General features: G+C 24.9%; 2 protein-coding genes across 17 annotated transcripts in view; one reads left to right on the top strand and one right to left on the bottom strand.

Moving 5' to 3' along the window:
- LOC127277566 (patronin) overlaps nt 1-4,156 on the bottom strand; it is a 67,855-nt gene extending 63,699 nt beyond the window's left edge. For 12 of the 14 annotated variants that reach the window (XM_051298789.1, XM_051298792.1, XM_051298794.1 and 9 more), the window contains exons 1-2: nt 3,690-4,156; nt 2,505-2,883 (exon numbers count right to left, since the gene is read on the bottom strand). In XM_051298789.1, the coding sequence (XP_051154746.1) occupies nt 2,505-2,693 (189 nt within the window). In that variant the 5' untranslated portion in view covers nt 2,694-2,883; nt 3,690-4,156. The remainder of the gene's footprint in view (nt 1-2,504; nt 2,884-3,689) is intronic. The other 2 variants (XM_051298790.1, XM_051298791.1) reach the window with 2 other exon arrangements.
- An 842-nt stretch (nt 4,157-4,998) lies between these two features.
- On the top strand, nt 4,999-13,240 carry LOC127277569 (uncharacterized). Of its 3 annotated transcripts, XM_051298810.1 has the most exons (5): nt 4,999-5,166; nt 6,919-8,406; nt 9,987-10,067; nt 11,946-12,431; nt 12,542-12,604. In XM_051298810.1, the coding sequence occupies exons 1-4, from the start codon at nt 5,065-5,067 to the stop codon at nt 12,408-12,410; spliced, it is 2,136 nt and encodes a 711-aa protein (XP_051154767.1). In that variant the 5' UTR covers nt 4,999-5,064; the 3' UTR covers nt 12,411-12,431; nt 12,542-12,604. The 3 variants fall into 3 exon arrangements, with proteins under 3 accessions (XP_051154767.1, XP_051154769.1, XP_051154768.1); XM_051298812.1 differs by lacking the exon at nt 11,946-12,431 and having other exon boundaries at nt 12,542-13,240; XM_051298811.1 differs by lacking the exon at nt 9,987-10,067.
- The last annotated feature ends 1,239 nt before the right edge of the window (nt 13,241-14,479 follow it).

The raw sequence follows: 14,479 nt of genomic DNA, 5'->3' as shown, positions 1-14,479 counted from the left end.
GTGTACAGACAAATTTTGGAATACTCTCATTCCAAAACATTTGTAGAAAAAAATTTACGATTTAGTTTTCTAACGATAATTTTTTTTAATCTTCATTGTTGATTTCTGCACTACAAATATATTTCACAATGAAATAAGGCAACCTGAAACAGCTCAACTCAAAAGAATTAAATGTTTTCTTAAGTAAATAAAATTTTTTTTTTAAAACAATATAAATATTTACTTAGCTCAAAAAATTTTTTTTTTATCGAATTCAATTAAATTACAAATATCTGTAATTAAAATTCAAAACGGAGGACGAATTTAATAAAAGAAATATTTTTTGTGTAAAAATATTTAAATTGTTTCCAAATTTTTTTTTAATTTCAACAATTCAGTTAATTTAATTTAATACAAATATATTTTCATCTTGTTTATGAAGGTTTTTTTTTTTTTGAGACCAAGACCCACCCACCCAAGTTGATTTCTATTTGAAGGACAAAATCGACTGCAGTTGACTTATGTCAGAGCGTAGGTGGAAATAAATACACAACGTAAAGAGGCAAGTTAGATTACATAATGTATAATAAATATGTGAAGAAGAAGAAGAAGAAGAAGAAGTGGAAAAATAGAGGGAGGCAAAAAGGTTCACTGTTCGCGGCCAAGTTATGTGAGAGAGTTTCATTCTTCGCGCTTTATAACGCTTTTAATAACGTGTGAATGGATTTATATCGTGTACATACATCTAAAATTTTATCTATATATCGATATTACAACTTTTAGATATATATATATATATAGTTAACTCAATAAAAAAAATCTTTTGCTAAAAAATTAAATAATTTTTTTTTTTATTTTAATTTATTAGATTCAATTTTAAAAAATTGAAATTAGAATAAATTCAAAATAAATAATATAATAATAATCATAATTAAATAATAATACTCTATAAATCTGAATTAGTAAAAATGTTTACTAATTTGAATTAGTGACTCACTTTTTGCTTCTCAATTAGTAAAATTCTACTAATTATTAGTAACTTTTACTAACAATTAGTAAAATTTTACTAATTCAGAAGCAAAAAGTGAGTCACTAATTCAAATTAGTAAACATTTTTACTAATTCAGATTTAGAGAGTAATAATAATAATAATAATAAAACAATAATAATAAAATAAATAACTTGAAATTTTATTAAATATCTGAATAATTTTTTGGTTCCTTTTAGAAACTGAAAATTTGAATAAATTCAAAAAAATTTGATTTTTTTGTGGCTTTTCTCGTATTTTTTTTTTTTAATATTAAAATTCCCTAAAAATTATTTTTAATATAATATATTCAAAATGATTCAAAAATATTTTTTGTTTCAAAAGGTATAAAAGAAATTGTCTCTCTTTTGTTTGCATAGATTTCTCACAGTGATTAAGAAGGAAAAAAAAAAAATTTTTCTTCTTTTTTTGTCAAATGACAAACATTTGTGAAATGATAAAAAAATTTTTAGCATCCGTTTGATTTTAAGGGCAGATAATAATAACAATAATAATAAAAATGATAAAAGGAAGTGGTGCAAAAAAAAAAAAAAATTTCTGTATCAATTTTCTTCATTATTTAAAGTTTTTTTAAATTTATTTTCATATAATAAATTTTTTAAAAATACTTTGTATTTTCTTTATTTATTATTATTTTTTTGTAAACAGAAAAAAAAATTCAAACATTTTTTTTTATTTATAAATAAAAATAAATTCAAATTATTTTGTAAAAAGAATTCAATTTTTTCATTTTATAAACAAAAAAAAAATATTTCCAATTTTATTTCCTTTACAAAAATGGAAAATTTTTAAATTCTCAAAAATTTCCATTAATTTTATAATTTTATAAATAAAAATAAATTCAAATTATTTTGTAAAAAGAATTCAATTTTTTCATTTTATAAACAAAAAAAAAATATTTCCAATTTTATTTCCTTTACAAAAATGGAAAATTTTTAAATTCTCAAAAATTTCCATTAATTTTAAATTATATAATTAATTAATTAATTTTAATTTAAACAGTTAATTATAAAATTATAAATAATTAAAATAATAATTTATAATAAAAAATAATTAATTATAATAATTAATAATTATTATTATTAATTATTATTAATTAATTAATTTATAATAATAATATTTTTTTAAAATAATTTATATAATTAAATTTTTTTAAATAAAATTTATTTATTTTTCCCAAATTTTTGCTTATTCATACGTGGAAAAAAAAATTTTTACCTGCAACAGCGATAAGTTTCACTGAAAAAGAGATATATTTCACTAAAGCAGCTAAATTTTCCCGCTATTACAGAAAAATATTTCCCTATTTCAAATAAAGATTTTTTTTCCATGTAATATTTAAATATTTTTTTTTTTTACATAAATTAAATTTTTCTCCAATAAATAAAAAAAAATAGAATTTCCATTAAAAAATGTATAATAAAAAAAAATATAGAAAATTCCAAGAATAAATTTTTTAAAATAAATATTTCCATACCTGACGTGATTCATAGGATTCTGAAAGATGTCCAGAATCACCTCCTCCAGCTGGCGATTCACCAAATCCTTTATTTCGTTCCATTTTATCGAAAACATCGACAGCTTCGTTTAAATTTTGTTCTTCAGTATTAATATTTGTATTTTCGTTTTTTCCTTTGCCCAAAAGGCGCGAAATCGCACTCCACATTCAATATTTATCAAAACATTTACATGGAAATTTAATTCACTTCACTTTTTTTTCCTTTTATATTAAAATTTTTTTTTAAACTCCACTTAAATATTCAAAAAAAAAAAAAAAAAAACACACAATTTCACATCTGTTCGAATAAACATTACTGTCAATTTTCATCTTTTCTTTTTCATAATTTCCCTATTTTCTATTTTTTTCAATAAAAAAAAAAAAGTTTTTTAAGGTTATAAAACTTTTTTTTCTCCTATTTTCGAAAACGTGAAAAAAAGAAATAAATTTCATCAACAATTTTCTACGAAAATTTGTTAGGTTATGTTCGCTTTAATATTAAAAAAAAAATTTTTTTGACAAGTTTTAATTTTATTTATAGAGAACGTTTTTAGGTTATGTTCATTTTTACTTTAAAATATAAATAAAGAAATTAATTTCTTAATTTTCATTTTAATTAACATATATAGAATTCTCCCTCCCCCACTAGAAAAAAAAATTAACACTTTTTTTTGTAGCCGAATTTCTTTCTTTTATCATTGGAGGATGAAAAAAAAGGGGACCAATTTTGGATATAAATCTATTATCAAATTCACTGACCGTTTTTATATCCATGATACCTACTGAGCGACGAATTCGTGCAAAACCTTTACTCCCCCCCCTTGCCTCTAACCCCTCATCTAAGTATCGATTTTAACCTCAATGAACAAATTTTCACTTGAACGAATTTTTCCTCGCGAGAAAAGCAAGAAAAAAAAAAATAATCCACCAAACAAAAGAAAAAGATTAAATATACTGTCATAATAAAGTATTTTCTCAAATCATCCCAAAGGGAGGAGAGGAAGAACTTTACAGGAAATGAGGGAGGAACGAAAAGGCAAAGGGGAGGAAGGGGAGGTAGCAAAATGGAAAGAAATAGCAAAAACAAATTGAACGGAAAGGGCGTACCTCCTCTTTTTTTTTAATAAAAAAATATTAACCTAAAACAGGGGGTAAAAAAATCACCTTTTTCTTTTGAGAACGAAAATTTTATGTCACGAAATTTATTTATTTTTTCCTCTCGTTTTCTTCCTTTTTTAAACTATTTCACACATATACACACACACAATATTTACGATACAAATTGGTTTAAAATTTTAACACTTCTTTTTCATTCACTGCGACAGAATATAGAATAAGAAAAATATATATATATATACAATATATATGTATACATACATACACACTTTTCGGCACCCCGCGAATCAATTCATTGAGCACACGAAAAATTTTCACCTCGTCATTCGTATATATTATTGAATTGAGATTAGAATTCACGTGAATTTAATAAACTTTAATCTATAATGATTAATTTTAAATTAACGTATAATCATTGGCGTTTGTTGGAAAATTGTTAAATGTCGCGAAAATACTGTCACAATTCCAAGATGAACCGATCATCATGAAAAACGAGAAAAACCTCCAACGTACTGTGTGAAATCAGCTGCTTATTAATCGATTGCCAAACTCTCGTCGTCGTTCGAGAGTCGAGAAAGTCGAACGCGTTGCGCGGCGGGAAATATTCAAAATTCAAAACTTTTCTGCCAAATAATTGTTTTTAATAACTTCTATTTTATAATTTATTACTAGTTAATGTAATGATAATAATAATAATAATAATAATAAAAATAATAATAATAAAAATAATAATAGTAATAATAATAATATAATAATAATAGTAATAATATTAATATAATAATTCTAATTATTTATTTCTAATAATTACTATAATTGATAATAAATCCAATTTCCAGAAGAAAGTTTTATCAGTTAAAAACAAATAAAATAAAAAAATTAAAATTTTGTTTTAGTTTTTAAATTAAATATTTTATTGAAAGGAAATTAAAAAATAAAATCTAATTAAAATTAAATTAAATCTAATTCTATTTTTAGAATTAGTTTAAATTAATAAATATTTTGTTCTATTAATTAGTTAATTTAATTTATAATTAATTTTTCTAAACTTCAAATCATTGCTATTAAAAGCGGGAAAAGGGTCGAGAGCGCTGATTGGCCGATAAACGTTTAAAATCAATAGCGATTGGTGGACAATCCAGTAAACCGGATATTCAAAATTAATGTTCAAATTATTTTTCTCTCCATTTTTTTTTTTTTTTTTAATAAATATTTACATTTAAAAATCATAAATAAATGTTTCTTTTTTCTTTGGGAGAACATTTTTTTCAATTATTATTTTTAAAAAGACAAATTTTCCATTCATTAAATATCAATTTATGAAAATTATACATAGAAAAAGCAATATGGCGACATTTTGTCCATCCGGTTTCACTCCCTTTCTTGCAGTTCACCACTAGATTTTGCTCTTAACGCGTCTCCCGTCATGGCATCTACAGTGGAAGTCGGCGTTTCTGCCCTCGTTTACGATTATTTATTAAAAAAAGATTCATCACTCGCAAATATATTTCAACAAAAAACAAAAGCAGTAAGTAATTTTTTTTTTCTTAATATTGTTGAATTTTAAAAGGAAAATCGTTTCATTTCTTAAGCCAGGAAAAACATTTTTTTTTTCGTCAATTTGCCGACACACCACGTGGGGCGATCAATAAAATATTTTTCGTCTTTTTTTTTGTTTTAATAATTTTAATTGTAATTGAAATTACGTAAATTTTTAATAGAAAAAAAAATTATCTTTTATTTTACACGGGAAAATTTGATTTACTATTTTTTTTTCATTGTTTCTATTTTTTTCTCTGCACCACGAGGTAATATGTTTGACTCGTGTTTTTTTTCGCATAAATTCTATTTTACAATTTGTTTGTTGTTTTTTTTGCTTGTATTTCAAAATATTATCTAGAATTTTGCAATTATTTTTCGTAACAATATATTTTTTTTTTCATTAAAAAAGAAAAGAAAGGAGAAATTAGTGTGAAATGTGGCAAATACGTAAAACATAACCTCACTTTTAGGTTGGAAATTTTTCCTTTGTTTTCTATACATATGTATTAAAGGGGGGGGAAGTACTTTTTTATTTAGTATTTAGCAGAAAAATTTCCTTTTTTTTTTAATTGTCAACTATTTTTTAATCAAAATGTAGAATTTTTTTTTTTTTAAATTTATATTTTCTCGATTTTTGTTTGTACTTTTTTTTTGTAACACGCGGCGTAATAAAATAAAGGATTTCTATTTCGTTAAAATTTAAATATTTATATTTTTTACGACATTTAAATTATTTAAACGATTATTTTTAATAAATATTTTAAGAATAATTTTTGTCATTCGTTTTTTTTTGGAAATTTACGAATTTTTTTCGCGTGAAAAAGAAAAGAACATAACCTCACTTTTTTTCCCCGTAAGGAAAAAATCGGAAAAATTTCTATTCTGTCGATGTTAATTATTATAATTTTAATTAATTTTTTATGACTTTTAAATTATTTCTTAATAATTTTTTAATTTTTTAAAAATATTTTTTTAATTATTATTATTATTAATTCCTATTTTATTTTTATTCTTTTTTTTTATAAATTTCTTTATTTCCTGAATTTCTTGAATTTTTGGAAAAATAAATTTTTTATACATTTTTATTATTATTATTATTGTTATTATTATTATTTATTATCTATCGATAGGTATTATTTACTATTATTATTATTATTATTTTCCTTCCTATTTTATTTTTATAATTTTTATTATAAATTTCTTTTTTTTCTGAATTTTTGGAAAGTTAATTTTTTTTACGTTTTTATTATTATTATTATTATTTTTTTTTCTTATTTTACTTTTATAATTTTTTATTATAAATTTCTTTATTTCCTGAATTTTTTGAAAATTAATTTTTTTTTACGTTTTTATTATTATTATTATTTTTTTTTTCTTATTTTATTTTTATAATTTTTTATTATAAATTTCTTTATTTCCTGAATTTTTTAAAAATTAATTTTTTTTTACGTTTTTCTTATTATTATTATTTTTGTTATTATTTATTAATATTCCTTTTTATTATTATTATTATTATTATTACTATTATTTCTTTTTATTTTAATTAATTAATATTAAAAATTATTTTTATTATTATAAATTTATTTATTTATGAGTAAAATGGGATAACAGGATTTTTTCCCTCTTCTATTATAATTAATATGAATTTTTAATTTAATTTTAATAATATTTAATAATTAAAAAAAAAAAAACACCATTTTTTCCCAAAAATAATTCACTCTTTTTTGTTTTTCAATAGCCATCGTTACCGAAAGGATCGCCAACAATTGTCGATGTTGTAACGCATTATCAAAAGAATGCGACAAAAAAATTGATAATCAAACCACAAAAAAAAGAAAGTAGTCCGGACACAAGTTCCGAAAGCGAGGACGAAACACCACCTCCACCTCCTTCTTCGACAAAGGTAAAAACAGCAGCAGCAGCACCACAATTAAATGGCAAAACACCAACAAAAACTGCTGCCAAAAAAGAAGAATCAAGCTCAGACGATTCATCATCATCGAGCGATGAGGAAAAATTACCAGCGAAAAAATCACCACAAAAAATTGTAACACCTGCCAAGGCAAAAACACCGGCAAAATTAACAAAAACCCCCGCTAAAAAAGAGGAATCAAGTTCATCTTCATCTGACGATGAAGAAGAAGAAGAGAAAAAACCAAAATCCACTCCCGTAACATCGAAAAATGTTCCACAATTAGCGAAAGGTAAAAAAGAAGTCGCCAAAACACCAGCGAAAAAAGAATCAAGTTCCTCGGATGATAGTTCATCAGAGGAGGAAAAAGCGCCGAAAAAAGTGGAAAATGTAAAACCAACTCCCAAGGCTAAGGTTCAAGCTGCCAAAAAGCAGGAAAGTTCCGATGATAGTTCATCAGAAGATGAGAAAGAGAAACCAAAACCAATGCAAAATTTGAAAAAACCCGCTGCTAAAGCTGTTCCAACAAAGAAAGAATCTTCATCAAGTTCCGAAGAGGAGGAAGAAAAACCAGTACAGCCAGTACAAAAGGTAACAAAAGCAACACCGAAAAAGAAGGAATCATCCTCTGATTCCGATTCATCCGAAGATGAAGCACCACCTGCAAAAATGCAAAAACAGGTGAAAAAACCCGTAGCAAAGAAAGAATCATCATCATCATCGGATGATAGCGATGAAGAAGAAGAAGAAAAAAAATCATCACCTAAAAAAGTCACATCACCAAAAAAAACATTAGCACCTGTGAAAATCCCCTTAAAAGCATCGAAGGAATCATCAAGCGACGACGACGACGATGATTCTGACGAGGAGAAAACAAAAAAAACTCCCGTAAAAGTAGTAACGAAAAAGAAGGCAGAATCCTCAGATTCGGAATCGAGTTCCGAGGATGAGAAAAAAGTGGTTAAATCACCAGTGAAGGTGGAAAAAAAGAAGGAGTCATCATCCAGTGACGATAGTAGTGAGGAGGACGAAAAAGTAACACCAAAAAAGAAGGTGGAAGTAGTTAAAAAGAAGGAATCATCAAGCGATGAAGAATCTGAGGAGGAAGAGAAGCCGAAGAAAAAGCAGAAAAAAACAAAGGAAGTAGTGGAAAAAGAAAATTCAAATGAGGAAGAGGAGGAAGAAAAGCCGAAAAAATCATTGAAGCGAAAACATAACGATGAAAATGAGGATGAGGAAGAAGCTTCGTCTATTGCTAAAACGCCGAAGAATAATTATAGTAATTTCGTCAAAGCCGGACATAATAGTGACAAGGTAGAAGAGAGAAGATTATTTATTATTTACTATTTACTAAAATCCAAACGAAACGTTTTCACTACAAGTTTCGATATACAAATCAAATTTTGATACCAATTCCAAGGCATTTCCAAAAAAAAATGTAACGCATGATTATGTTCTAAAACTCAGAATTTTTTCAATTTTGTGCACTGAAAAAAAAAAAAAATGATTCAAATATTCGATTACTTGATTATTATCAAATAAATATTTACTTGAATCAAATAACTTTTTAATTGAGCCAATTAAATAGTATTTTGTTTCAAATACAAAAATTATTAGTCCAAATACAATTTATTTAATTCAAATAAAAATTATTTTGTTCAAATAAATATTTATTTGATAATATTCAAGTAAACGATTATTTGAATCAAAGAAATTTTTTTTTTCTCAGTGTGGAATTTTATTTGTCAATAATTATTTTTGAGACATATTTTTCATTTTTTCGAATTATTATTGTTGCAGAATTTTATTTCAAAACAATTTTCTATATTACAAGAATTTTTATATAATCGAAAATTCACTAAGAATTTTTATTTACTCAAATTTTCATTTAACATAAATTGGGCATTTTAAAGAATTTTTATTGGCTAAAATTTTATTGCATAGAATTTTTATTTTATTCTTTTACATGAATTTTTTCATTTTGTTTGAATTATCGAATCGAAACAATCGATTTTGGCGCGATTTTAAAATTATCAACCAATCACAATTTTATTAGATAATTTTTGATTGGTTGATAATTTAAAAATCGCGCCAAAATCGATTGTTTCGGTCATTTGCAAATTTCGGACAAATGAAAATTCAAATCAATTAGAAATTCTGTTAAATGATTTTTCGGTTAAAAATTCAGCCCAAATATGTTAAATGAAATTTCGAGTAAATAAAAATTCTGACAAATAAAAATTCGAATAAATGATAAAAAAAAAATTGTGAAGTGAATTTTCGGTTATATGAAAAATTCTTGTAATATAGAAAATCGTTTTAATGAAAATTCTGCAAAAAATACTAATTCGAACAAATAAAAATTCGGCTCAAAAATAATTATGGGAAATGAAATTACATAAAATGAAAATTCTAACTGATTTTTAGAATATAATTATGCGTTCCGAAATTTTGCTCTACAAATAGCAAATAAATAATATTTATTTATTTTTCTAAATAATATTTAGAATAAAAATTCTATTAACTCAAAATTTAGTTAAATAGAAGTTTTTGCAAATGAAAATTTAATTATATTAAATTAAAAGGGCTTTTCCCGTTAATAAATAATTAAATAATAATAATAACTAATAACAGTTATAATTAATAATTATTAATTAATTATTATTGTTATTAATTAGTTAATAATAATTAATTAATACTAATATAGGGAAACAAAACTATTTTTCATTTTTTTTTTTTTTTCAATAATTTAAATTATTAATTTTATTAAAACATTTTTGTTTATTTTATTTTCTTTCTTTTCAATATTATATTTTTGTTTCACTATACATATATATAAATATAATTGCTCGTTAATTGATCATTAAAAATTAAAAAATTGAATGTTACCACAGAAAAATACACCATTCCGCCGTGTTAAGGACGAAGAGGTGGATGTGTCTCCAAATTTGGCAAACAATTCATTCGAGGCAAAGGTAAATGCTTGGAAACTATGTATCATGAAATTCAGGTCACTTGCCAGTCCAGAATGACTTTTTTAAAATAATTTTTAAACTTTTTTTTTAAATTTAATTCAAAAAGAAAAATGAGAAAAACAAAATTACAAAATACAATATTTTATTTATTTTGTTCAAAGAGAGTCTAAACTCTATTTATAAAGTCTATTTATTCTATATAATTTTTATTTATTTTTTTTTATTTGTTTTTTAATCTAAAAAAAGTATCTAAAATTTATACAATATATTTATAAAGTAAATGTAAAACAAAAAGAAGAAAAAAAAACCTGAATGACAAAGAAAAAAAAATTTCTGCTTCACTAGTTTCCCTGCATTAACCATGTTTCAAAAAAAAAGAAAATTACAAAATATTTTTTATTCTATTTTTATATTTCACTATTTTTAATTTCAAGACTAGAAAATACTGCGGATAATGCAGTAAAAAAAAAGTTACTAAAAAAAGTAGTAAATGCAGAAAATAAAAAAAAACAGTAATAGTAGGATAAAAAAATAGTAAAAGTAGAAAAGAAGTTGTAGAAGTAGAAAACAAAAAAGTAATAATAGAAAAAATTAAATAGAAAATAAAAAAATAGTAAAAGTAGAAAATATGTAGAAATAGTAGAAAATAAAACATAGTAAAAGTAGAAAAGATGTTGTAGAAGTGGAAAAGAATAAAATAAAAAAAAATAATAGAAAATAAAAAATAGTAAAAGTAGAAAAATATAGTCAAAGTAGAAAACAAGTAGAAAACGTAACAAAATAAAGGTAGAAAAGAAATAGAAAAAGTAGAAAAATATGATCCAAGTAGAAACGAAATAGAAAAAGTAAAAAATAAAAAAACAGTATAGGCTAAAAAGATGTAGAAAAAAGAAGTAGAAATAGAAAATAAATGTAGATCATAAATAGGGTAAAGTAGAAAAAAATAGCAAAAGTAGAAAAATGAAAAAGCAAAAAAGTGAAAATTAAAAAATAATAAAAGTAGAAAAGAAGTAGAAATAGTAGAAAATAAAACATAGTAAAAGTAGAAAAGAAGTTGTAGAAGTAGAAAGCAAAAAATAAAAATTAAATAGAAAATAAAAAAAATAGTAAAAGTGGAAAAATAAAGTCGAAGTAGAAAATAAGTAGAAAACGTAACAAAATAAATGTAGAAAAGAATAAAAATAGAAAAATTAGAAAAATATGATCAAAGAAACGAAATAGAAAACAAGTAGAAAAAGTAAAAAATAAAAAACAGTATAGGCTAAAAAGATGTAGAAAAAGTAAAAAATAACAAAAACAATAAAAGAAAAAAAGATGTGGAAATAGAAAATAAATGTAGAACATAAAAAGGGTAAAGTAGAAAAAAATAGCAAAAGTAGAAAAATGAAAAAGCAAAAATGTGAAAATTAAAAAATAATAAAAGTAGAAAAGAAGTAGAAATAGTAGAAAATAAAACATAGTAAAAGTAGAAAAGAGGTTGTAGAAGTAGAAAGCAAAAATTAAATAGAAAATAAAAAAATAGTAAAAGTAGAAAAATGAGAAAGTAGAAAAAGTGAAAAATAAAAAACAGTAAAAGTAGAAAAGAAGTAGAAATAGTAGAAAATTAAAAAATAGAAAAACAGCCGAAGTAGAATTTATAGTGAAAATAGAAAATAAATAAAATAAAAAAATAGTGAAAATAAAAATAAAATAAAGTAGAAAAAATGAAAATAAAATAAAAAAAAAAGTAGAAAAAATGAAAACTACTTAAAAAATAGTACAACAAAAATATAATATTGATAGTAAAAAAAAAAATAAAAAATGTATTTTCTGTCTTTGCAAAAAAAAAAAGCAACATGGACATGGCAACTGACCAGAATTTCTTTTCTTATGTTTTAGGATGAGAGTCCCGCGACAAATGGTTTTAATAAACACGAGGGAGGAAGGGGCGGTGGTTTCAGGGGTGGTCGTGGTGGCGGTGGATTCCGCGGTGGTCGTGACGGTGATCGTGGCGGTTTTCGCGGTGGTTTCCGCGGTGGAAGGGGCGGTGATCGCGGTGGTGGTGGTTTCCGCGGTGGACGTGGCGGTGATCGCGGTGGTGGTTTCCGCGGTGGCCGTGGAGGCGGCGGCGGCGGTGGTTTTGAGGGACGTAGATCGTGGGGCGGTAAAGAAGACGGTAACAGAGATGGCGGTAATGGTCCCCGTAAATCGTGGGGTGGCGATGGTGAACGTGGCAGAGGAGGAAGGGGCGGAAGAGGCGGTGGCAACTTCCGTGGTGGCGATCGTGGAGGTGGAAATTTCCAGAGAAAATCATTTAACGCCGATTCGCCAGCGCAAAATAAAAAAATTACATTCGACGAATAACAATCGGGAAAAATACTTGAGGTAAGGTGGGGGGAGAAAAAAAAATTATTTATAAAAAAATAGAAAAAAAAAATTTTTAATTTGAAAAAAACCAAAAATTAATTTTTTTCCCCTTCTGTTTTCTTTTTTAGAGAGGTTCAAGGGGATCGTGGGGCGAAAGAGCAAACCACGACCTAAAACACACAAGGGGAAAATCATTTCGTCATGAGAAGACGAAGAAGAAACGAGGAAGCTATCGTGGTGGACAAATAGATACAAGTATCAATTCCATTAAATTTGACGATTAAATTAATTTTTCCGACTTTCCGCATTTTGAAGAAAATATGGAAAAAATTTTCTTTTTTTTTAAGTATTGTTTTCTATTAATTTTTTTTTGTTTTAAATCTCTTGTAAACATTCTACGATGATTATTATATTTAATGGAATGAAAAAAAAAGACGATTGATCGTTATCTCGAGATTTTAAATAAATTTTTTTTTACTTAGTAATACGAAAAACAAAATATATTATATATATTATAAATGACCGGTTTATATTTTGAAAGGAGTATATATTTTTTTTGTGTATCCGAAATATTGTGAATTCGGAAGATTTTTTTTTTTTTTTTTTATAAATAGATCTCGTAAGACGACTGGAATTATTAAATAATTATGGAAAATAATTATTTATTAATATTGCATTTTTTTTTCGAAAAAAAAAGAATTCATTATTAATAGAAAATTATTAGTAATAATTTTTGAATATTTGTTTCGTGTATATTGTGATTTCCTTTCAAATATTTTTGTAATTTTTTTTTTTCTATTTCTAGAAAATATAATTCTTAGATCGAATTTTTTCTGGTTTTATTTTTTTGTCCATAGTTTTTCTCCAAAAAGTTTGGAGAAAAAAAATTTTTCAACAAAAGTTTGTTTGTAACTATTACAACAAAAAAAAAAAGTATTTTTCAATTTAGTGAACGTTTTTGACTATAGTTAATTTTATATTATAAATTATAATATGCACATGTTTTTTCATTCCTTTTGAATAATTCGCGGGATCTTTTTTTTTTTATAAAAAGAAGAAAAAAAAAAGTGTAGACTAGAATTTTTTTTTATGTAACCGCAGTTAAGAAGGGATTTGCACTTCTTTTTCTTATATAATGTATTTTAATGAAAGGAATATTGCATAATTTTAAATTAATTTTCCCGCAAAAAAATGTCAACTTTATTTTCTGTATTGAAAAAAAAAAATATATATATATACTTATAGTGAGAAAAATTTGTCTTTATTTACTCGACAATTTTTATACCTTTAAGTTTCCAGTAAATTTTTTTTTTGTAGAAATTGTTTGAAAATAGAAGTTTTGTTTTTAAAATTCCCGGGTTTTTCAAATATCAGTAACTCGCCAATGAAAAGTTCGCAAATGAATCGATTGATGCGCAGTAGATCATTGGAATTTGTGGAGATGCGCAGTAGTAATATAAGCAATGTAGAGCCACGAATCAGTAATATAAAAGGATTTTTATACATGCGCAGTAGATCTTTAAGTGGCGTATGGCTTCGCAATAGCAATATATAGCTGCGCAGTAGATCTTTAAGGGCTTTATGGCTGCGCAATAGCAATAATAAGCTGCGCAGTAGCACTGTAAGGCAGATACATCTGCGCCGTAGCAATATATACCTGCGCAGCAGTACTCTGAGGCATGTATGACTGCGCAATAGCAATATACGGCTGCGCAGTAGCACTGTAAGGTAGGTATAGCTGCGCAATTGTAATATACATCTGCGCAGTAGTACTCAGAGGCATGTACGGCTGCGCAGTAGTAATATACGCAACATGCATCTGCGCAGTAGTACTCAGAGGCATTTACGGCTGCGCAGTAGCAATAGGAGCAACATACACCTGCGCAGTAGTACTCTGAAGCATATACGGCTGCGCAGTAGCAATATAAGCAACATATACCTGCGCAAAACACTCATACGCACTCTCCAGCCCCCCGTACATCTCTATTATTAAAAATTTTCCATTTTTTAAAGCTGAAAACCACTTATTTTCATCATTCATCAAACTAATTTAATCAAAATATTTT

This window comes from Leptopilina boulardi, unplaced genomic scaffold (assembly GCF_019393585.1).
Source record: "Leptopilina boulardi isolate dan_hultmark-lab unplaced genomic scaffold, ZJU_Lbou_2.1 LbouV2_169, whole genome shotgun sequence".
NCBI classification, from domain to species: Eukaryota; Metazoa; Arthropoda; class Insecta; order Hymenoptera; family Figitidae; genus Leptopilina; species Leptopilina boulardi.
This window is presented reverse-complemented; position numbering and strand designations above follow the sequence as displayed.